Genomic DNA, 26,112 nt, shown 5'->3' on the forward strand with positions numbered 1-26,112 from the left:
TTGCATTTATAACTTATATACAAATAATTCAAAGCAGATTCTCAACTGCCTGTAGGTCAGTAGTATCATAGTCATATAGAAGGACCAGTGCATTGATTTTTAATTCTACTATTAACAGAGACTGGGATTCTCAGTGTATTTCAAAGTTCATTGAGAGCTTGACAGCTGTGGGAAATGATGATCTCAGAATTCTTTTTCTGCCCTGTCCCAAACAGGATTAACACTAAAATATTAGATGACAATTGCAGTTTGTTCTAAAGTCATCTATAATCCATTCTACCTAGATACCAGGTACAGCTGAATAAATGTTTAGAATATAAAATATTATGTGTATAAGGTAGAATATAAAGGAAATTTGCCATCACATATTTATGTGATATAGGGCACATTTTTAATTTACACAAGAATAAAAATTTATTTTGTATAGGTTTGTTACTTTCCATATGCTTATTACAATGAAATATTTCATTTCATCAATAATTTAATTAATATTTGCTTACCAAAATGCAAACTTTAAAAAGGTGCTTTAACAATAAGTGGATTTAGCACACTGTCACAGAAAACTTAATTCATTTAAAAATAATATTTTGTATTAATTTTCAAATGTTGCATATATTTTCTAGAATCTAACCTCTAGGTGGCAGTAAACTGAATTAGCCAAAAAGTACTTTTGATATTTTCATTTTAAATTATCTCATTTTTAAATCTGGTCTTTGTTTGGCCTCTGGGCCTAATCTAGATTTCTTATGAAACCAGCATTTTCTTGAAGAATTCTGTCCTTTGACAGTTTTGTTGCTGGCGTTGTTCCAAAAATAAACTAGAGAAATTTAAATTACTACAGATTTACAATGCCATCTATGATAATGCATTAAGAATTTTACAATGAATGAAAAGTATATTTTTATAGCTAACTATCCTCTGAGCAAGATGGAGGGAGTAACCACGTATGAGAATGAATCAGATCCTTCTAGAAGAATACCCAGATTATAGAAAATCTGTCAGACATTATCAGTAATTTCCTTTTCTGGTATATGTCTTTACAAGATCAAGGCATACTTGAAAATAACAATTAACTTTTGGTTTTAATTTTTAAATATTTCCTGTATAAAATAATTTAAACTATAAATATCAGAATCATGTACTGTAAATCTGTAGCTATGTCCTAATTTCACAGACTTTGAATATTAAATTCATAGTCAAAGTTGGTAATTATAAAGATGTGATTTAAAGATACTTTAACATATATGCTAGTTTAATATATAACTATATAAATAACTGCATGTACATACTTATACTCACCAGCACACAGATTTCCATGGTGATATGGACAAGAAAAGTCATCTTTTTCACAGTATTTTCCATACACTTTTCCAAGCTTAATTTTGTGACATAAACATTTCCCACAAATACAAACTCCTCTACCGCTGCAAGCAGGTTGATCCTTGTGTGACTTGCAACTTTCAGAAGGAAATTGATCTTCATCAAAATGACATTTATTCTCATCACACTGGAAGCACTTGGCATCTAGAAAAGTTTCTTCTACACACTTTCTTTTAGGTCCTCTGCTGTCATCACACCGACAGCTGCAGTTTCTATGTATATGAATTTTAGTGGTTTCATTGAAACCAATAGGTTTGATTATTGCATAGCTCTTTCCTTCCATGACATCACATTTTTCCATTGTAACTGTTACATTGAAAAGAACCTAAATATTTGGGTGGGGAGGAAGAAAATATATTTATATGTCTTGATAATTTTTATTACCAATATTATATCTGTTAATAATATTTAAGTCAATAATATACCATCTTATAGAAATTAATATTTATAAATTACACATGCATTCTCATATGTAGACATAACATTCCTTTTTAATTTCATTTATTTCCTAATTAATGAACTGGAGAGTTAAAGGATGCAATGACTGAGACTTGCCTGTATTACAGCATTAAATGGACATGGGTTCAAGCCTATTTGAAATGTGTACTCTACTTCCGATCATTAATTTATATCCTCAACTGACTTCTTAGTAAACTTGAGAGAGAATAGACCATTTTCTGGATTCAGTTCTTAACATGTGGAGTTACTGAATATATTTGGCACTAAAGATAGATCAAATAAAGTCAAGTCAAGAGCTTCTGCTCTACTGGTTTAAAACCCTGAGATGAACAATTGTTCAAATGAACAATTTTTATTTTGTTTCTGTTTTCCAGGGGCCCAAGTAAGTTTTAGAGTTAAATTTTAGTTTATACATGGTGTTATGAAGAAAATATGGGGCTTTCCCTGATGTTACTCAAGGGAAAAAGATTTAGGATTCTCACTTTTAGATCTTAAGATCTCAATAAAAGGTCATACATTTGTCTCACTGGAAGATGTTAGTCCACAACTAAGGATCTGGCCTGGCAGGAATTGGTTTCCCCCATGCAAACTACAGAATGTCTTTCTCCTGCCAAATTTTTCCTTTTTCTCTATTTTGCCTTCCTGTACAACACGATTGGCTTAGTGTGTCTGTTTATATTTGTTAACTCACCTTATGATCTTCAGGTACTTTGGCAAATAAGAAGGTTACATGTTTTTTTTCCATGTTAGACTGAGATAAGTTACAATTTAAAAATACTTTGTGCTAGGCTTTTTGGTTGGGATGGAATTAGATTAGATAGATAGATAGATAGATGATAATAGATATGGATGATATATATAGATGGATATATATATGAATATATAGAGATTCACGCTCTCTCTCTCTCTATATATATATGTATGTGTATATAGATATAGATAGATAGATATCCATCCCAACCAAAAAGCCTAGCACAAATATACACACTGATATGAAAGGTATAAATTTAGGTTTATACGTTATATATATATCCATTCGGAATTAGAGTTAGTCTCATAATATTAAAATCAATACAGTTGGTGTCAGACTTGAAATGTTTTTTCTCTTTAAAAATATAAGGATTAACAGACTGTAGGATAATGTGGTCAACTGCCAATATTAATAGAGCAAAACTTGGGGTTTATATAATTAAGTGGTCAAATGACTCTTCCTTAGTCAAAGTGTTTATACTACTTGGTTGAAAGTGAGGGGAAAAAAGGGATGTAGACAAAGAAAAAGAAAAAAAATGTAAGGAGTAAGGAAAACCATTCTGCCAAAATCGATTTTGAAAGAAAGAGCTACTTCTAAAAAGGTAACCTTTTCTCAGAAACTAACTTAGCACTATCTTTTGCTAGCACAAAGTTTCTCTATATTCAGTGGAAATTAAATATGTATTTTGTAAACTGGCATAAAATATCCTTTGAACAAAATTCAAGGAGTGATTATGGAGGAGCCTACAGAATTTGAATTTGAAATAATTAATTTCAAATATACAGCTTGTTGGAACAACTATACTACCTGCAGATTCTAAACTTCCCAAGAGAGAAAATTATATTCTAACTAAAGAGAAGGAAGATTCTCTTTTATTCAACCTTAGAATACTAGGATTTTTAATCTCTTTCAATAACTTTTTCTTTTTGTCTATAGCATGATATTAAAATAATAACATCATAGAACCTTGGAGATGGATGGAGGTAGGATTGGAAATCTTCTAGTTCTAGCTGTTTATTTAAAAATGAGGCAACTGATGCCTCAAGAGGTAAATGACTCACTGAAAATCACTTCATTCTACAAGAATTTCTTGTAAAAGCATATTTCTGTATATTTACTTTCTATTGTGCCAATCCTGGGAGAATCCATATCTTCCCCAGTCCTATTTCCTGATGCTGCTATATCCGGATCTCTCTTTTCCATATCTCATTCCTTTTTAGTTAAATGATGACACCTTTTTTTTTGTTGTTGTTGTTCTTAACAAATTTCCGTACCTCGTAGGTCATTGTATTGAGCTAATACAAGTGTACTGGGACAATCGCAAAGTGAAAGATTTTGTAATTCTTAATCTTTATCAACAGCATTCTTCTCTGTCGTTTTTACTTTCAACTTTCACATTTACTCTGAGAATTTTCAGATTTGAAACAAAAAGGTATTATCATCATCCTAAGTATAGGCACTTCTTGTTTGAGGAGATATGATTTCCTAACATTCACTGTCTGTGTCATCTAAGTTTAAAGTTATTATTATTAAATAATTATTTAATATGATATATATTTATTTATTTTAGCTAGAGAGTTTGAGAAAACAGTCAATGGAGTTACAAGAAGTAGGAACTTAGGGATTAGATAATAAAAGTTACTTTGAAGTGTAAATGAGATTCTTGAGGTCGGTAGTAAAAAAAGTTTTTCTGAATGGTTTGATTTTTCTGTAAGAAAGCATGCCAAACAACTTAGTTTACTTTAAATGGGAAAAACGCACACGCACATACTTCGTCATTGCTTGTCACATTTCCGCATCCGTCTGTGCCTGGATTTCTGCTCCCATCTGGACAGATGGCAGTAATGTTAAAATAGATGCCTTTTATCTGGTTTTCCACCTGAACTTTCACTTCTGAAATGAGTTTCTGCAGAGATGACATTTTTTAGTTGTATACTATAGCAGTTTCTAATGTAAGCAACAAAACAGAGTCAAGTTTATCATGTCATTCTAGATTTAATTTTTAACTAAATCAAAGAGTTTGTCTCTGTAAAAGGTCGATTAAAAACAGTGTTTCCACATAATGACCCAGTTACATTTGAAATACATAAAAAATACTGAAGGATTATCTGCATTTAAATGGCTCTATTTTTTCACATATTTCCATGACTGCATTTTGATCACTTCAGAGATATTTCTCACTCAGCTTGTTAGGAAAATAATCATTTTAATCCAATAACATTTATATTTTTTGGTAAAATTTAAATAAAGCATTGAGAATACATATATCATCACAGAGGCTAAATCTTGACAGCTTAAAATCTGGAACATGCTTCTGACATTTACAGCTGTTAAAGAAGCATTTCCGTTTCAAACATTTTAGACTATCATGAAAGCTAAACTGCCTTACTGATACAGAATTGAAAGGTAAATTTTTGGGAGGGCATTTCTATACTGTAGGTATAAGAAATACCTGCCAGTTATGGCTCTATAAATTCTCCAAGAATGGCCTAGAATTTTTGCCAAATCCCTGGTGCTTGCTTATGTCAATCAAATTTGTTCCAATCCTTAATACTGAAATAGAGCCCCTTACTGGGCAGAAAATCATTTGCTCATTTATTCACTAATTTATATAATCATTCAAAAACCATGTATGTATTGCCTATTATGTATCAAGCACATCCTAATTTCATCCAATCTCTGGGTTCCAAAAGTTCTAGCTACATTAAATATATTCTGTAGATCTGTGTGAATTTCATCTCATAAAACTAAGAGTCTATCACATGCAAAAATCCTTAACTTATTTTTGTAAACAAAAGGAAAGGGAAAAGATGAAGTATGTACCTAAGGAAAGAGTGAGTAGCAGGGTGTGAAGGAAAAAGAAATCCCCATGGTTTCTAATTCTTTACTTGAGTAATTTTTCTTCTTCAACTGTATAATCAATAAAGAGATGTGTGCTTACTGATTAATAATTGATCATGGAATTATGGTAGTAAATCTTTAGAGTAAGATACTTCCTCAAATTTTATTTGAATAAAGGTAAGACTATATTAGTCACATTTTTTATCTACTAGAGAATTCATACATTGTAATCACTTAATTAAACAATTTCAGTAAAAAATAGAAACTTCTAATGGTATACAAATGGTATTGATATGGTTGGTTTGACAAATCAGAAGGAAGTTCCTAATACCATGACTGTTCTTTTTGCCCTTTTGAAATTCTGCTTCCCTTAAAACCTTAATCTAGTTTAACCAATGTTTTTCAAACAGGGTATGAAGACAAATATCTAAAATTTTGCCCAGTTTTGAGATTAAGAAATTAAGTTTCAGGGCTTCCCTGGTGGCGCAGTGGTTGAGAGTCCGTCTGCCGATGCAGGGGACACGGGTTAGTGCCCCGGTCTGGGAAGATCCCACATGCCGCGGAGCGGCTGGGCCCGTGAGCCATGGCCGCTGAGCCTGCGCGTCCGGAGCCTGTGCTCCGCAATGGGAGAGGCCACAACAGTGAGACGCCCGCGTACCGCAAAAAAAAGAAATTAAGTTTCAGACACAGTCTTAAGCTTGTCTTTTAATATCTAACAGGAACAGAGGCAGAATTTATTTTTTCTAATGTATAATTATTTTTTATTCAACATAATTTTTTTATGTCTTAATTTCAGCTAAATTACTATTAAGTTATTATAGTCATGATTTTTATATAGTTTTAATTCTAATGGCAATGCAGATGTAAAGGATAAAAAACAAAATGCAATCACATTCACCTGTACTAAATTTGTATATAATTTTATAAAAGTCTTAAAAAGGAAATGCAAAGTATTAAAAGTTAGAATAAAATATTTTTATTATTTTTTTCTTCAATGAGCTGTGAACAGTTTCTGTTGAGCTGTGAAGACAAAATGAAATTTCAGAAGAATTTTGAAAGTATAGACATATATAAAATAATAACAGAATCCCAACTTAAGGAGATTGTTTCGCCAGAGTTTTTGTTGGTTTTATTAAAATTGTTATTCAGATTGTTTAAGGTTAATCAGAACTGCAATTAGATAATGCATCACATACCTATCCTAGCAAATAAAGGACATGAAAAAAAAACCCTGCTATTTCCCTTTCCATGGGTGCAGTTTGAGATACAGGAAAGTTTGTCGACTTATATTTTTTCTTTGGGGTAATAAATGGGTTCATACTATGAAAACTAGGGTGACTTCTAACACTGTAAGCTCCTTTCTTATTTTGATTATACTTGGGAACAAACTTCGGATGGGAACGAATTGTACACAGGTTTGGTTTTCCTTGATAAGAAGCTCCACCAGTCTTAATGCTTTTTGTTTTTGTTTTTGTTTCGTAACAGTGAAGAAGAAATATAATTAAAGATGCTTTTCTTATTTCATCCAACATAGTCTTCAGATATAGAAAAATTCCTTGGCAAAAAACAGAAAAACAAAAAAATCTCGCAAGGTTTATTTTCCTTTTAAAAAAAGAAAGTTTAAACAAGTCCTTCATTTTCTATCCCGTGTCTACTTCCTGCCTTTCTCTTTTGTAATTGAGTTGAAGGCAGATGTTCCATGAAGAAAATGAGAAGAGAAGCCTGCGATTTCTCACAATGCTTGGGTTACTTTAACACTGTTCAACTCTACTGTGTCAGGAAGGGAAAAAGAGAATTTTGGGAAGTGAGAGTTTATCAATGGTGCATAAATTCAGGGTAGAATAAGGCATATCTTTAGACACTATGTAAAAAAGAAAAAAACAACAACAGAAAAACAGATTGTGTAACACAGGAGGAAGCATGTGGAAGCTAGAATTAAGGAAGACCTAGGTTCTGGTGCTGCTGCTTCTGCTTGTTAGCTGTTTGGCCTTTGATTGATTTGCTTAGCTTCTTTGAAGTTCTACAAATACACAGTGGGAGTACTAATACTTGCCTTATAGGTTGGTTGTGTGGATTAAATGAGGTCATGTATGGAAAATAACTGGTTCTTAGTGGTATTAAAATGACAGCTACTATTATTACAACTTCTTAAAAGAGATTATTCTATCCAGAAATGACTTAGATTGAGAGAGCAAATGTTTCTTAAATCTTTGCATTTGGTACCCACTCTACACGAACTGGGGACAGCATACAACTGTCATCTCAATAAAGTAGTGTATCTCTTAGGGTGATTCTTTTAATCAAACTAGTTTAGTAAAACTGCTAAAGTAAACGATTGAACAACCAAGTTATTGATCTAGGAGACCCCAACAAAGTTCTCTTAGTAATCTCTGTATCTCATATAGTTCATTTTCCCTGGAAAGTTGCTGTTTATAACACTGTGGATTGATTACTTTATCTTTATGGCACTGGAAATTGTGAAATTTCTTGGTAATAAAGTATGTTCTATAGCTGTGATTTGGTGACTCACTGAACATTTGATGAGGAAGGAAATTTAGATAGTCTGTAACTCAACCTGAGTTTAGTAAACTGTGTCATTGAGACATAGTGAAGCACAGAAAACTGAAATGACTTTCCCAACGTTCTATAGCTAGTTAGTGGTAGAGCCAGGGCTAAGCTCAGTTTCCTAATTCCTAATCTGTTTTTTCCACCACTCCTCTCAAGATGATAGGGCATTAGTTTGTACCTTGCCATGGAAATTGGGGTTAAAAGTTTATTTGAAAAAATGTGTACAGTATATACATACCTTATAGGCTTCTACAACCAGATTATTGAGGTTTGCAGCCTTTGATTCTATTTCACCAGCAATGGTGCCAGGCAAGAGGGGTAGAAGATCCTAGAAAACATACCAATAACCTGCACTTAATGACAATAGTATACAGTGGTTTAGCAATCAACAAATATTTAAAAATCTGTAGTTATCAGTGGAAGGTGAGTCATTACATGAATCAAAAAATATGAGACACAAGAAAAATATAAGCAACTAAGCAGAGCAGCCAAAACATATGTTCCTGAAATAGTATGTATTTGTATGTGCATGAGTGTGTGTGCGTTCACAAGTTACATGCTGACCTAAAACTCAAAGCACAGACCGGCATTTCCCAAACTATCTCCCATAGAACATGGTCCCAAGAGATTTTAAAATGAAAAGGGTTCTGAGGGCAAATAAGTTTGATAAGTTCTGCATATGGTTTATTCCACATAGAGACTCAAAATGTACACCACTGCAATTCAGAAATAATTTAGCATTATTAAATGCAGCATTCCCTAACATTTACTTAATTACAAAACTCTTTTCTCATGTAACATATACAACTATTCTGCAGAACTACTTTTCCATGGAATGGTCTTTAGGACATATTTGCCCAGACAGGAGAAAAAAATCAAAGTCACAAATGGAAGCTTCATGGAGCGGGTGTTCTTGATGGATGGTACATAATAATTATGGAATCAACTCTAGGTATTCCTAGTGAGAAATGAGAATTAGCAAAGGCTTAAAGGTTTACTCAAGTTGTAGATGAAGTAAGGATAGAGAAGAAACTAGTCTGACTAGAGTGAATGGTGCGGTGCATATTTATATGGAATCAGATTATGAAAAGTCTTGAAATACATTTATATACTCATTTTACCATTCACAAGTATCATTAAGTTTCTGCTGTATGCCAGCTACTACTTGGTTACTAACAATTTGGTATCTCAGGTAATAGGGAAAATGTATCAGTTAAATATTTTAAAAATTCATTTATACAACCTTGATTAACCAACCACCATATACCACTTTGGGAATGCTAAATTGCTATGCCACATAGTTTCCATCCTTAAGGATCTCACAGGAATATAAATGACAGTTTCAAAAAACAACGTACACCTGAAGCAATAGACATATGTGCAGACCCTAATGAGAGGGATACTGAGCAAGCATTTGAGAGCTGGGGAAAGTTGTCAGGGACTGTTTCCTGGAGGAGGTGATTCATGAGCTGTGTCTTAAAGGATGAGTAAGAGTCACGTAATGATGGAGAAGGGCTTCCAGGCATGAGAGTTAGGTAGCAAGAACAAAGTCACAAAGGAAAGAAAGAGCCTGGTGAGTGTGTGTACACAGGAGGATTAGAAGCACGACTGGAGGGACAAGTTTAACGCAGACAATATTAAAGACTTGATCCTCTAGATCAGAGGGAACCACTGGAACATTTTACTCTGGGGAGTACTGTGCTCACACCTGTGATTCAAATAGCTCATCCTGCAGCCGAGTGGAAGATAGATTTGGGAGATGAGTTAGGAGGCTGTTACAATCCAAACAAAGATAATTAATAAAAATATCTCTGAGCAGCCAAATTAGTTGACTGAAACGGCATACACAGGACTCTTAGCAGAGCCTGTCAGGCTTTTAGAACCTGCTGACTCTTACTTTGCACACAATTCAATTAATAATAAACCTGGTTTTATGGTTTAACAGTCAGTGGAAATTTTCTTAAAGGAGTAGGGAGAAACTGCTAGAGCTAATATCACCATCAAGAAGTAATAGCAGAGAAAAAGGAGGTAAAAGCAATAAAGAGCTGCACAGTAAGTTGAAATTCAATTTGAAATTTAAGCTTAGGGGTTACGAACACAGGATTTAGGCTGTTAGGAAAGTTTGGGGAAGTATATAACTTCCCTAAATGCATTTCCTTCATCTTTAAAATGGGCATACTAGTAATATTGCCCTCATTGTTATGAGTTTTAAGAGTATTAAATGAGTTAATGTTAATAAACTCAGTGCCTGACAATAGTAAGTGCTCAATAAGTGGAAGCAGTTACTATTGTTAATAAAGTGATTTGGGCATTTAATTTGGGTCAGAGCCCTACTTCTGTGGATATTAATGGTTGTTTGCTTAAAAAGGGGGTTCCATGGTATATAAGTTTGGGAAAACAGGGATTTATATTTTCACTATAAATTTCTAAGAGAAGAAATGGTATAATTTAAGTAGCACTTTCAGATGATAAACGTGGTAGTCAGGTATTAGGGAAATTGTTGAAGGGAACACCAGCTTTGTGGCAAGTTAAAATGGGTTCAAGTATTTGTTGAAGCCAAAAGAAAATGTAGTTTCTCTGAAGTATTAAAAAATAAGTAAAGGACATTAGGAGTAGAAGGAAGAAGCAAAGACAACAAAGGAGATGAAGAAGACCCAGTGAACAGATATGTGTAATGAAAATTAGGGTATCACAATATTGTAGAAATGAAAAAAAGAGAGTTTTCTGGAAAAAAGAACTTTAAAGACTGTGAAAAGAAAGCTATAGCAGGATCACAGAAGTTACAGGTTTGGGGGTGACAGGGGGAATCCCATTGGGTGCTACCAGAGTGACATAGGTGCCAAACGTCTTTTGGGCTTGTAGGACTCACCTGGCCCAAAAGATACTGGACAAAATCAACATTATTCTTATGTAGGAAGGCTTTGACTGGGTTAGCCACTTCCATGGCTCCTCTTGTTCCTTTACTAGATGACCTAGACCAAACCTAGGTACGTTGGTGCTATTTTAAAATATGCTGCTATTCCCCAACCTAATCTATTATAAAGATATGCCCATGGGCTAGAAAAAGCAGAACTCTGGACATGAGTGGTATACTTGGAGTGTGAACTACTTTTCACCTGATAAAAGTCTCCTCCATTATTGTCACAGTCAGTACAACACCAAGTATCAGTGCCCACACTTGGTTCTAGGTGTTACAAACATAGAATTTATACTTATTTATACTTAACTGCTAACTTAAGACCCTGTGTAGTATACATTACTTTTTTTAAAATTTCAACATCTTTATTGGAGTATAATTGCTCTACAATGGTGTGTTACCTTCTGCTGTATAACAAAGTGAACCAGCCATATGTATACATATATCCCCATATCCTCTCCCTCTTGCATCTCCCTCCCAGCCTCCCTATCCCACCCCTCTAGGTGGTCACAAAGCACCGAGCTGATCTCCCTGTGCTATGCAGCTGCTTCCCACCAGCCATCCATTCAACATTTGGTAGTTTATAAACGTCCATGTCACTTTCTCATCTCATCCCAGCCCACCACTCCCTCTCCCTGTGTCCTCAAGTCCAGTTTCCACATCTGTGTCTTTACTCCTGTCCTGCCCCTAGGTTCTTCAGAACCATTTTTTAAAATTAGATTCCATACATATGTGTTAGCATACGGTATTCGATTTTCTCTTTCTGACTTACTTCACTCTGTATGACAGACTCTAGGTCCATCCACCTCACTACAAGTAACAAAACTTCGTTTCTTTTTATGGCAGAGTAATATTCCATTGTATATATGTGCCACATCTTCTTTATCCATTCATCCGTTGATGGACACTTAGGTTGCTTCCATGTCCTGGCTATTGTAAATAGAGCTGCAATGAACATTGTGGTACATGACTCTTTTTGAATTATGGTTTTCTCAGGGTATATGCACAGTAGTGGGATTGCTGGGTCGTATGGTAGTTCTATTTTTAGTTTTTTAAGGAACCTCCATACTGTTCTCCATAGTGACTGTATCAATTTACATTCCCACCAACAGTGCAAGAGGGTTCTGTTTTCTCCACACCCTTTCCAGCATTTATTGTTTGTAGACTTTTTGATAATGGCCATTCTGACAGGTGTGAGGTGATACCTCATTGTAGTTTTGACTTGCATTCCGCTAATGATTAGTAATGTTGAGCATCCTTTCATGTGTTTGTTGGCAATCTGTATATCTTCTTTGGAGAAATGTCTATTTAGGCTTTCGGCCCATTTTTGGATTGGCTTGTTTTGTTCTTTTGATATTGAGCTGCATGAGCTGCTTGTATATTTTGGAGATTAATTCTTTGTCACTTGCTTCATTTGCAAATATTTTTTCACATTCTGAGGGTTGTCTTTTCGTCTTCTTTCTGGTTTCCTTTGCTGTGCAAAAGATTTTAAGTTTCATTAGGTCCCATTTGTTTATTTTTGTTTTTATTTCCTTTTCTCTAGGAGGTGGGTCAAAAAGGATCTTGCGGTGATTTATGTCATAGAGTGTTCTGCCTATGTTTTCCTCTAAGAGTTTTATAGTGTCTGGCCTTACATTTAGGTCTTTAATCCATTTAGAGTTTATTATTCTGTATGGTGTTAGGCAGTGTTCTAATTTCATTCTTTTACATGTAGCTGTCCAGTTTTCCCAGCACCACTTATTGAAGAGGCTGTCTTTTCTCCGTTGTATATTCTTGTCTCCTTTATCAAAGATAAGGTGACCATATGTGCGTGGGTTTATTTCTGGGCTTTCTATCCTGTTCCATTGATCTATATTTCTCTTTTTGTGGCAGTACCACACTGTCTTGATTACTGTAGCTTTGTAGGATAGTCTGAAGTAAGGGAGCCTGATTCCTCAAGCTCCGTTTTTCTTTCTCAAGATTGCTTTGGCTATTCGGCTATTCAGGGTCTTTTGTGTTTCCATACAAATTGTGAAATTTTTGTTCTAGTTCTGTGAAAAATGCCATTGGTAGTTTGATAGGGATTGCATTGAATCTGTAGATTGCTTTGGGTAGTATAGTCATTTTCACAATGTTGATTCTTTGAATCCAAGAACATGGTATATCTTTCCATCTGTTTGTATCATCTTTAATTACTTTCATCAGTGTCTTATAGTTTGCTGCATACAGGTCTTTTGTCTCCTTAGGTAGGTTTAACCCTAAGTATTTTATCTTTTTGTTGCAACGGTAAATGGGAGTATTTCCTTAAATTCTCTTTCGATATTCCATCATTAGTGTATAAGAATGCAAGAGATTTCTGTGCATTAAATTTTGTATCCTGCTACTTTACCAAATTCATTGTTTAGCTCTAGTGGTTTTCTGGTAGCATCTTTAGGATTCTCTATGTATAGTATCATGTCATCTGTAAACAGTGACAGTTTTACTTTTTCTTTTCCAATTTGGATTCCTTTCATTTCTTTTTCTTCTCTGCTTGTTGTGGCTAAAACTTCCAAAACTGTGTTGAATAATAGTGGTGAGAGTGGACAACCTTGTCTTCTTCCTGATCTTAGAGGAAATGGTTTCAGTTTTTCACCATTGAGAACGATGTTGGCTGCGGGTTTGTTGTATATGGCCTTTATTATGTTGAGGTAAGTTCCCTCTATGCCTACTATCTGGAGGGTTTTATCATAAATCGGTGTTGAATTTTGTCGAAAGATTTTTCTGCATCTATTGAGATGATCATATGGTTTTTCTCCTTCAATTTCTTAATATGGTTTATCACAGTGATTGATTTGCATATTGAAGAATCCTTGCATTCCTGGGAAAACCCTACTTGATCAGGGTGTATGATCCTTTTAAAGTGCTGTTGGATTCTCTTTGCTAATATTTTGTTGAGGATTTTTGCATCTATGATCATCAGTGATATTCGCCTGTACTTTTCTTTTTTTTGTGACATCTTCGTCTGGTTTGGTTATCAGGGTGATGGTGACCTTGTAGAATGAGTTTGGGAGTGTTCCTCCCTCTGCTATATTTTGGAAGAGTTTGAGAAGGATAGATGTTAGCTCTTCTCTAAATGTTTGATACAATTCACCTGTGAAGAAATCTGGTCCTGGGCTTTTGTTTGTGGAAGATTTTTAATCACAGTTTCAATTTCAGTGCTTGTGATTGGTCTGTTTATATTTTCTATTTCTTCCTGGTTCAGTCTGAGAAGGTTGTGCTTTTCTAAGAATTTGTCCATTTCTTCCAGGTTGTCCATTTTATTGGCATAGAGTTGCTTGTAGTAATCTCTCATGATCCTTTGCATTTGTGCAGTGCCAGTTGTTACGTCTCCTTTTTCATTTCTAATTCTATTTATTTGAGTGTTCTCCCTTTTTTTTGTTGATGAGTCTGGCTAATGGTTTATCAATTTTGTTTATCTTCTCAGAGAACCAGCTTTCATTTCCATTGATCTTTGCTATCATTTCCTTCATGTCTTTTTCATTTATTTCTGATCTGATCTTTATGATTTCTTTCCTTCTGCCTCCTTTGGGTTTTTTTTTGCTGTTGTTCTTCTTTCTCTAATTGCTTTAGGTGTAAGGTTAGTTGTTTATTTGAAATGTTTCTTATTTCTTGAGGTAGGATTGTATTGCTATAAACTTCCATCTTAGAACTGATTTTGCTGCATCCCAAAGGTTTTGGGTCATCGTGTTTTCATTGTCCTTTGTTTCTAGGTATTTTTTGATTTCCTCTTTGATTTCTTCAGTGATCTCTTGGCTATTTAGTAGTGTATTGTTTAGCCTCCCTGTGTTTGTATTTTTTACAGATTTTTTCCTTTATTTTATGTCTAGTCTCATAGTATTGTGGTTTCAAAAGATACTTGATAGAATTTCAAATTTCTTAAATTTGCCAAGGCTTTATTTGTGACCCAAGATATGATCTATCCTGGAGAATATTCCATGAGCACTTGAGAAGAAAGTGTATCCTGTTGTTTTTGGATGGAGTGTCCTATAAATATCAATTAAGTCCATCTTGTTTAATGTATCATTTAAAGCTTGTGTTTCTTTATTTATTTTCATTTTGGATGATCTGTCCATTGGTGAAAGTGGGGTGTTAAAATCCTCTACTATGAATGTGTTACTGTCGATTTCCCCTTTCATGGCTGTTAGCATTTGCCTTATGTTTTGAGGTGCTCCTATGTTGGGTGCATAAATATTTACAATTGTTATATCTTCTTCTTGGATTGATCTCTTGGTCATTATGTACTGTCCTTCTTTGTCTCTTGTAGTCGTCTTTATTTTAAAGTCTATTTTGTCTGATATGAGAATTGCTACTCCATCTTTCTTTTGATTTCCATTTGCATGGAATATCTTTTTCCATCCCCTCACTTTCAGTCTGTATGTGTCCCTAGGTCTGAAGTAGGTCTCTTGTAGACAGCCTATATATGGGTCTTGTTTTCGTATCCATTGAACCAGTCTGTGTCTTTTGGTTGGAGCATTTAACCCATTTATGTTTAAGGTAATTATCGATATGTATGTTTCTATTACCATTTTTTTAATTGTTTTGGGTTTGTTATTGTATGTCTTTTCCTTCTCTTGTGTTTCCTGCCTAGAGAAGTTCCTTTAGCGTTTGTTGTAAAGCTGGTTTGGTGGTTTCTCTTAGCTTTTGCTTGTCTGTAAAGGTTTTAATTTCTCTGTTGATTCTTAATGAGATCCTAGCTGGTTAGAGTAATCTTGGTTATAGTTTTTTCTCTTTCATCACTTTAAATATGTCCTGCAGTCCCTTTTGGCTTGCAGAGTCTCTGCTGAAAGATCAGCTGTTAACCTTATGGGGATTCCCTTGTATGTTACTTGTTGTTTTTCCCTTGCTGCTTTTAATATTTTTTCCTTGTATTTAATTTTTGATAGCTTGATTAATATGTGTCTTGGCGTGTTTTTCCTTGGATTTATCCTGTATGGGACTCTGTGCTTCCTGGGCTTGACTGACTGTTCCCTTTCCCATATTAGGGAAGTTTTCAACTATAATTTCTTCAGATATTTTCTCCTTCCCTTTCTTTTTCTCTTCTTCTTATGGGGCCCCTATAATTTGAATGTTGATGCATTTAATCTTGTCCCAGAGGTCTCTGAGTCTGTCCTGAATTCTTTTCATTCCTTTTTCTTTACTCTGCTCTGTGGTAGTTATTTCCACTATTTTATCTTCCAGGTCAATTATCTGTTCTGCTGCCTCAGTTTTTTTGCTATTGATTCCTTCTAGAGAACTTTTAATTTCATTTATTGTGTTGTTCATCCTTGTTTGTTTGCTCTTTAGTTCTTCTAGGTCCTTGTTAAACATTTCTTGTATTTTCTTCATTGTATTTCCAAGATCTTGGATCATCTTTACTATCATTACTCTGAATTCTTTTTCAGGTAGACTGCCTATTTCCTCTTCATTTGTTTGGTCTGGTGGGTTTTTACGTTGCTCCTGCATATGCTGTGTGTTCCTCTGTCTTATTTTGCTTAACTCACTGTGTTTTGGGTCTCCTTTTCGCAGGCTACAGGTTCGTAGTTCCTGTTGTTTTTGGTGTCTGCCCCCAGTGGGTAAGGTCGGTTCAATGGGTTGTGTAGGCTTCCTGGTGGATGGGACTAGCGCCTGTGTTCTGGTGGATGAGGCTGGATCTTGTCTTTCTGGCAGGACCACGTCCGGTTGTGTGTTTTGGGGTTTGTGTGAACTTGTTATGATGTTAGGCAGCCTCTCTGTTGATGGGTAGGTTTGTGTTCCTGCCTTGCTAATTGTTTGGCATGGGGTGTCCAGCAGTGGACCTTGCTTGTCGTTGAGTGGAGCTGGGTTTTAGCTTTGAGATGGGGATCTCTGGGAGAGCTCTCGCCGATTGATATTTCATGGGGCTGGGAGGTCTCTGGTAGACCAATGTCCTGAATTCAGCTCTCCCATCTCAGAGGCTCGGGCCTTACAGCCGGCTGGAGCCCCAAGACCCTGGCAGCCACACGGCTGGAGAAGATGGGCTATGAGTTGGGTGTCAGCCACTGCCCTGTTGTAGCTCTGTCTCAGCTGTCTCCAAAGGTCACCCAGATGCATTGGGTTATTCCACCAGCAGAACTTGCACATGCCAGTCTGGGATTTATAGATGTCCTCCTGATACTCTTAATTGAAATACCTTGCATTCATGGTGGTGCGAGATACGCTAATAGTGTTGGTTCTCTTTAGTTCAGAGTCTGTAACAGTCAGCCTTCATGTGACCAAGTCAGGAGTAGCTGGCCAATGGTCCCAGAGTGATAACATGTCAGATTCCAAGAAGGCTTTCTGCAGCACCTGAGCAGTAGTCCCAAGCAGCCACTCCGCTCAGCTGCAGTACTCTGACCGGGGAACTCAGTGGGACCCTCACACGAGGATTTCTGCTGGCCCTGGAGCCTGAGTTGCCCACCCAGGCAAGGAGTTGAGGAGAGCATCTCCTGCCCCATCTCACCAGAGGAATGGACACCTGCGCTATGTTAGTTAATACAGTATTAAATTTAGATTGTACAAAGTATAATAACTCCAGAATTCTTACCTGGGGTTCTAAAAAGTATTCTAATTTTAACTATAGATGCAAACATTTTAATTTTTATATTTTGGGAGTTAACATACCTTATACCAGTGAAACTGTTTTCCTTGAACTGCAAATATGACATTAATGTTGTTGTCTATTAACTTTTCTGAAAGTTGGCCTAACGAGGGATGTTCCTGTAACAGAAAATGAAATAAAGAAGGGAGTGAAATTTAGTAGCTCAATTCCACACACTTCCAAACATCTGTTATGAGGAAAACTATATGATTAACATAAAAATGTATTGTGTTGGGAAGGATTATCATTTTACTAGAGGCATTTAAATTCTTTTAAAAAATAAGGTCAGGGCTTCCCTGGTGGCGCAGTGGTTGAGAGTCCGCCTGCCGATGCAGGGGACACGGGTTCATGCCCCAGTCCGGGAAGATCCCACATGCTGCGGAGCGGCTGGGCCTGTGAACCATGGCCTTTGAGCCAGCGCGTTCGGAGCCTGTGCTCCGCAATGGGAGAGGCCACAACGGTGAGAGGCCCACATACCACAAAAAAATAAATAAATAAATAAGGTCAACATTAACATTATTAAGGATATTTTAAAGACAAAGTCTCCATAACAACCTTAGAAATTCAGAAAAACGAAGAGGGTTGCATTCAACATAGTACAAAGAGTGTTTAGCACTTCTTTAGATTAACATTGGACTCCAAGTAATATAATTGACAGATTATTTAATATTCAGAAACAGAGACCTATTAGTGACAATCACATTCTGAGGTGAAATTCAGTAACAAGTTTTAAAATGCAGATATATGCATGTATATATATACATATTTACATACATATAAAAATTTGATATATAACATGGTATAGAACAAAGTTTGTTTAAAAGAAGAAAACCCTGTATTCAAATCTCGGACTGTCAGTTTATGATAAAAATTGTATTTCAGGTCTATCCTCTATAACATGTGAATGGTATCTGCCTTCCATGATTGCTGGCAAAAGTAGAAAGATAACAATAGTATGTGAATTATTTAGAGCAGTTTCTTGCATATACTCAAAGCTAATAGCAGTTATTATAATTTTTATTTCCAAGAGCTTATACAAGGTGTAGGTTACAGATCTTTCCACTTATTATCATTATACTTTTTTGTCATTTATGTATACATATATTTTATTACAAATCTGTCTTATATTGATATATAAAACTTAGGTAGCTCTAACTGTGACACTCTTTGCAGTAGTGGGAAAGAAAGCAGGGGATGAGTACAAAGGGAATAAAACTTAGTAAATATGAGAAGTCTGACAACTATGGAATTTGCTATATAAAGTTATGTAGTAAGACATAGTAGTTGATATTTTTCTTTCTATAAATGCTCTTTTAGATATTAAAGCAATCTCAAATAACAACTCTAGATACCTTTAGAGAAATGATGTCAAACTTCACCTGCAGTTGGGCCCACCTGGTTTTGGTGCCTAGTAGTGTAAGCCAAGGATCATGTGACTGAGCCTAATTAGTATCATCTGATTCAAGTTCAGATTATGCTGTAGTTTTTGTTTCCCCTTTCACCCTCCAATGCTAACTGTGCTTTTGTTAAGGGAAAAGTTTGTTTAAACCATCTTGGTTAATATTTCTGGATTTTGGCAACTATATGAACTTAGAAAGAGCTAATTTTACTAGTTTCACTTACAGCCTAAGTTCTTTGACCCACTTATTAAACTTATATATATAAGTTTAATAAGTTATAAGACACAGCCTTGTGCTTAAAACTACCATCACTAACATGAGTAACTGGTGTGATTTGAATATCTACGTCCCGCTTTCCAGATTCATACATTGAAATCCTAACCTCCAAGGTGATGTAATATTAGGAGGTGGGCCTTTAGGATGTGATTAGGTCTTGAAGGTAGAGCCCTCTTGAATGGGATTAGTGCCCTTATAAAAGAGAGCCAGTGGAGAAAGTTCCCTTGCACCTTCTGCCATATGAGGTTATAACTAGGAGGTGTTGTCTTTGAACCAAAAAGTAGGCTCTCACCAGACCCCGAATCCTCTAGTGCCTTGATCTTGGACTTACCAACCTCAAAAACTGTGAGGAATAAATTTCTGCTGTTTATAAGCCACCTAATTTATGATGTTTTGGTATAGGAGCCCGAATGGACTAAGATAATAATCATAACAAATATCCTTTATTTCTATATAATCTATAATTGCTTTGTAGAAACAAATAAAATTTTCTTGAACTACAATTAAATGTGATATGACTCCAATTTACGAAGGGGTATAAAAAGTATTACCACATGGATTTGCATAAGAAAAATTCTACCCACAGCAATTCTTAAGAATATAATTTTAGAGTAATAGAAGAACAATCCCCAAAATATAAGTTCTATCAGATAAATTTTTATTCCTTGTTCCTAATAATATGGATACTCTTAAAATAGACTTACGACAGTTTGCATAATGCTGGTAAATTAAAGAGAACAACAACAAAAAAGAGAACAAGTAAAAGAAGGTAAGTCTAGCTGTATTGGGAATATTTTTTTAAGGGCAACAACTACTTTTCAAATATTTTTGCTTTGACAAAAAATAATCACAGTTTGCCAAGCATTCCCCCTTCTTAATTTTTAAAACCATTCATATTTTCAGGAAAATTTAATCCATATGTTTTTAACCAGCTTACATTTAACTCACATAAAATCAATATTAAAGAACAGTCCAAAATGTAAGCAGCTTTTGGAGGCTGCTTAATCTCTTTCCCCTTTTCAAAAACAGGAAGTCACATTGACCAAAAGTACACAAAATTTAAATCTAGAAAGTTCTTGTTTGCTCCGAAGATCATTAAGAAGGTCAGTTGGATTTTTAAGCTTAAAAGAACACATTTTTTAAGCCTAGAAAGAAATGTTTTAAAAGAAAATTCCAAGTACCTCGAGGCAGATTGTTAAAACTACAAATGTTTAATAGATGTTTAAACAAACCATCGTTGATGGGAGAATTTTGGATTAATGGCCATTGTTGAAGCCCCTTCCCCTTTCCTCCATGAAGCATAGTATCTTTTAAGTATTTTATCTTTTATGTCTTGTATTTCACTAGCAGGAACACTCCCTCTCGGCCAGCTGTCCTGTGCTGGTGACGTCACTGCTCCTCAGCTTTAACTCCCCCTCTGTCTAACCCATTACATATTGTTTCTCTGAACTCTGAAAATAATTAATGGAGATAACAAGCATTTCTGGGGCAGAAGGGAGAAGGGAAAGCAATGTGCCAAGGCAGCTGCTAAGTAATTAAGGGCAAAAGGATTCCATTCACATTTTTCTTCTTCACCAACACCTTCACTGTGATTTGTGGGAAATAACTTATAAATGTTAGAAGGGAAGATGAGGTAAGAAAGATTCAATGGAGACAGTTTCGGTTAAAGAGATAACTATGTAGAGATGTATGAATTTTAATAATGTGCCTGTGTAGTGACAAGAAAATAAGTGTTTAAGATTCTCCATAAAAGTGAGTTTCATTATAAAAAGTTCTTATAAGATAATATAGAATTTGAAACATTGAATATCATAATAAGATACAAAACAAAAAACCAATGTCTTGGTTAAATAAAAGTATTCAGTTATCTGGATTACTTTTTATAGTTCACTTTTTAGAGGACAGAGACAGCATGAAAACAATGTGATAGCACAGATTTATTTAGAGATGAAGATTTTATGTGTTGTCAGTCCCCATCTCTCCCAATGGCCTATTTGTCTATCTATATGGCTGCATAGTCATAATCACATAGACCCATGTTTCCCATTAGTGGCGCTATGGACAGTTTGTGTTGTGGGTGTGAGGCTGTCCTGTGCATTGTAGGGTACTTGGCTACATCCCTGGCCTCTACCTATAAGAGGCCAGTATCTCCCTCCTCCCCCAGTTGTAACAACCAAAATGTCTCTGGACATTGAAATGTTCTCTGGAGGGCAAAATCGTTCTGGTTGAGAGCCATACCAAGAGCAGGGGCTTGGAAGCAGACCACCTGGGCCTTCAACTCTCGGCTCTGCAATTACTAGCCATGTAACACTGGGCATCTGTCTTAACCTTCTATGATACAGTTTCTATATATGTAAAACGTATAAATACTAGTATCTACCTCTCAGGGTTATGGTGGGAATTAAATGGGTTAACATGTGTAAAGACTTTCATTTACCATTTTCTAATTATTAAGCCCATATTAATGGTAAGTAGAAGCTCATGTCCTGATGTCACACTGCTTGTCATTTACCTAGGCACTACTATGCAGGGCTGTGTGACCACAGACAAGTTCATGATCCTTTTAGTGCTTCCATTTTCTCATTTATAAAATGGAGGTAATAACAATATCTACACTTCACTGGGAGGCTGGGTGGTGCTCCCTACGTGTAAAGGGACAAATACCACAGGGCTGCTTAATAAAAGACAGCTTTCAATAAAAGACTGCTTAATAAAAGACATTTGGAGGCCATTACTAAAGGCTAAATGCTGGGCTCTTGGATATGCTTTAACTTGCCTCATTTATTTACCTTTTGCACCTGGCTCCTGAAGTGTTCGAATTTGTGGCTCTTGCCAAACATGCTATCAATTGCATTCTTGATATCCTTGCTACTGAATGAGGGGCATGGAATAACCATTTTTGTAAGCTTTTCAATGAGAATGGTAGTAAGTTTTCTGCTTAAATATGACTTAACCAAACATATAATTTATTTGGAACAGTCTATTTCATAAGTATTTTCATCAATTTTTGGTTTTATTGAGTCACTTTGGAAAATCAATATTTTTTCTCATTTTCAGGGGCACTATAAAAGCAACATGAGACTACTCTGAGCCTAGCTCAGGTGATTCTGTGTGAAACTTTTGCTTTCAATTTTAAAGAAGAAAAAGTAAATATTGTTTGCAGAAATAATTTCCTGGGTAATTTTCTGCAAGCATGACAAGCATTAAAATTACGTCTATTCTAAAGTTATTATTAAAGTCATTATTGTTCACATGCCCCCTCCATCCCACTCCCCACTGGTAACCACTAGCTTGTTCTCTGTATCTGTGAGTCTGTTTCTGTTTTGTTATATCCATTCATTTGTTTTATTTTTTATATTCCACATAAGTGAAAATATGCAGTATTTGTATTTCTCTGTCTGAGTCATTTTACTAAGCATAATACCCTCTATATCCATCCATGTTGTTGCGTATGGCAAAATTTCATTCTTTATTATGGATGAGTAATATTCCATTGTATATATATACCACAAACTTCTTTATCTATTCAGTTGTTGATGGATGCTTACGTTGCTTCCATATCTTGGCTGTTTTACATATTGCTCCTATGAACATCGGTGTATATAGATCTTTTTGAATTAATGTTTTCATTTTCTTCAGATATATATATACCCAGGAGTGGAATTGCTGGATCATATGTTAGTTCTATTTTTAATTTTTTGAGTAGCCTCCATACTGTTTTCCAAGTTGGAGGGTTCCCTTTTCTTTACATTCCTCACTGACATTTATTGTTTGTGGTCTTTTTGATGATGGTCATTCTGACTGGTGTGAGGTGATATCTCATTGTGGTTTTGATTTGCATTTCCCTGATGATTAATGATGTTGAACATCTTTTCACATGCCTGTTGGCCATCTGTATGTCTTCTTTGGAAGAATGCCTATTCAGGTCTTCTGCCCATTTTTTTAATCAGGGTGTTTTTGATATTGAGTTGTATTAGCTGTTGATATATTTTGGATATTGCCCCCTTATTGGACATACCATTTGCAAATATCTTCTCATGTTCAGTAGGTTGCATTTTCATTTTTTTGATGGTTTCCTTTGCTGTGTAAAAGCTTTTAAGTTTGATTAGGCCCCATTTGTTTATTTTTGCTTTTGTTTCCCTTGCCTGAAGAGACAGGTCCAAAAACATAGTGCTAAGATCTTTGTCAAAGACCATACTCCCTATGTTTTCTTCTAGGACTTTTGTGGTTTCTGGTCTTACATTTAGGTCTTTAATCCATTTTCAGTTTATTTTTATATATGGTGTGGAAAAAAATGTTCTAATTTTATTCCTTTGAATGTAGCTGTCCAGTTTTCCCAGCACCACTTGTTGAAGAGACTGTCTTTTCCCCACTGTATATTCTTGCCTCCGTTGTCATAGATTAATTGACCATATGTGCATGGGCTTATTTCTGGGCTCTCTATTCTGTTCAGCTGATCTTTATGGCTCTTGTTGTGCCAATACCATACTGTTTTGATTATTGTAGCTTTGTAGTATAGTCTGAAGTCAGGAAGCATGATGCCTCCAGCTTTCTTCTTTTTTCTCAAGATTTCTTTGGCAATTTGGGGGTCTCCCATGGTTACATATAAATTTTAGGATAATTTGTTCTAGTTCTGTGAAAAATGTTATTGGTAATTTGATAGGGATTGCATTAAATCTGCAGATTGCTTTGGGTAGAATGGCCATTTAAACAATATTAATTCTTCCAATCCAAGAGCATGAGATGTCTTTCCATTTCTTTTTATCATTTTCAGTTTCCTTCATCAGTGCTTTATAGTTTTCAGAGTATAGGTCTTTCACCTCCTTGGTTAAGTTTATTCCTAGGTATTGTATTCTTTTTGATGTGATTTTAAATGGAATTGTTTTCTTACCTTCTCTTCCTGAGAAAATATATAATACTAATACATTATTAGTGTATAGAAAAGCAATAGATTTTTGTATATTAATCTTGTATCCTGCAACTTTACTGAATTAATTTATTAGTGCTAATAGCTTTTTGATGAAGACTTTAGGGTTTTCTATATACAGTATCATGTCATCTGTATATAGTGATAGAATCATCTATATTCATCAGACATATTGGCCTATAATTTTCTTTTTTTTTTTACTGTATTTCTCTGGTTTTGGTGTCAGGGTAATGGTGGCTTCATAGAATGAGTTTGAAAGTGTTTCCTCCTCTTCAATTTCTTGAAATAGTTTAAGAAAGATAGGTATTAACTCTTCTTTATATGTTTGTTAGCATTCCCCTGTGAAGCCCTTTGGTCCTGGACTTTTGTTTGGGAGGTTTTGATTACTGATTCAATTTCAACACTAGTTATCAGTCTATTCAAATTATCTATTTCTTCTTGATTCAGTCTTGGAATATTGTATGTTTCTAGGAATTTATCCATTTCTTCTAGGTTGTCCAATTTGTTGGCATTAACTGTTCATAGTATTCTCTTATGATTGTATTTCTGTGATAACAGCAGTAGCTTCTCTTTCATTTCTTATCTTGTGTATTTGGGTACTCTCTTTTTTTTTTCTGAATGAACCTGGTTAAAGACTTATCAGTTTTGTTTATCTTTTCAAAAAATAAGTTCTTGGTTTCATTGATCTTTTCTGTTGCTTTTTGGGGGGGTAGTGTCTTTAATTTATTTATTTCTGCTTTGATCTTTATTATATCCTTCTTTCTGCTGACTTTGGACTTTGCTCTTCTTTTTCTAATTCCTTTAGTTGGTAAGTTAGGCTGTTTATTTGAAATTTTTTCTTATTTCTTCAGTTAGGCCTGTATCACTATTAACTTCCCTCTTAGAACTGCTTTTGGTGCACCCCATATATTTTTGAGTGTTGTGTTCCATTTTCATTTGCCTTGTCTCAAGATATTTTCTGATTTCCTCATTGGTTTCTTCATTGACCACTGTTTTTTTTAGTAGCATGTTGTTTAGTCTCCATGTGTTTGTTCTTTTCCTGTTTTTCTTTCTATAAATGATCTATAGTTTCATGCCATTGTGGTCAGAAAAGATGCTTGATATAATGTCTATTTTCTTAAATTTGTTGAGACTTGTTTTGACAAGCATGTGATCTATCCTGGAGAATGCTCCATGTACACTTGAAAAGAATGTGCGTGCTGCTGTTTTGGATGGAATGTCCTGTAGATATCTATTAAGTCCAACTGGCCTAATGATTCATTTAAGGCCACTGTTCCCTTATTTATTTTCTGTCTGGATGATCTCCCCATTGATGTCATTGGGATGTTAAAGTGCCCTACTATTATTGTATTACTGTCCATTTCTCCCTTTATTTCTGTTAATATTTTATATATGTATTCCTGTTTTGGACACATATATGTTAATGAGTGTAATATCTTCTTGTATTGATCCCTTTATCATAATATAGTATATAATTCCCTCTTTGTCTTTTGTTATAGACTTTGTTTTAAAGTCTATTTTGTCTGATAAGGGTCTGCTGCTTCAGCTTTCTTTTGTTTCCATTTGCATAGAATATCAACCCCTTACCTTCAGTCTGTGTATCTTTAGCTCTCAAGTGAGTGTCTTATAAACAGCATATAGATGGGTTATTTTTTATCCAATCAGCCACGCTGTGTCCTTTGATTGGAGCATTTAGTCCATTGACATTTAAAGTGATTATTGGTAGGTATGTGCTTATTACCATTTTGTTACTTTTTTCTGGTTGTTTCTCTGTTTTGTCTTCTTGTTTTAGTCTATCCCCTTGTGGTTTGATGATTTTCTTTAGTTGTATGCTTGTGTTCATGTCTTTTTAGTTTTAGTCTCTCTTTCGTTTAGTGGTGTGCTTTAGCTCATCTCTTTTCTTTTTAGTTTTTGTATGCCTATTGCAGGTTTTTGATTTGTGGTTATCATGAAGTTCATATATTTTGACCTTTAACTATATCTACTTGTTTTAAACTGATA

At 35.0% G+C, this 26,112-nt stretch overlaps 1 protein-coding gene across 2 annotated transcripts in view; it reads right to left on the reverse strand.

The window, feature by feature from the left end:
- The window catches only part of ITGB8 (integrin subunit beta 8), a 95,725-nt gene that overhangs the window by 11,521 nt on the left and 58,092 nt on the right, over positions 1 to 26,112 (reverse strand). For both annotated transcript variants that reach the window (XM_019928395.3, XM_073809641.1), the window contains 4 exons: positions 17,532 to 17,627; positions 8,238 to 8,327; positions 4,362 to 4,496; positions 1,300 to 1,705 (listed from right to left, as the gene is read on the reverse strand). In XM_019928395.3, the coding sequence (XP_019783954.2) occupies positions 1,300 to 1,705; positions 4,362 to 4,496; positions 8,238 to 8,327; positions 17,532 to 17,627 (727 nt within the window). The remainder of the gene's footprint in view (positions 1 to 1,299; positions 1,706 to 4,361; positions 4,497 to 8,237; positions 8,328 to 17,531; positions 17,628 to 26,112) is intronic.

The sequence above is a fragment of the Tursiops truncatus genome, chromosome 9, assembly GCF_011762595.2.
Source record: "Tursiops truncatus isolate mTurTru1 chromosome 9, mTurTru1.mat.Y, whole genome shotgun sequence".
NCBI lineage: Eukaryota > Metazoa > Chordata > Mammalia > Artiodactyla > Delphinidae > Tursiops > Tursiops truncatus.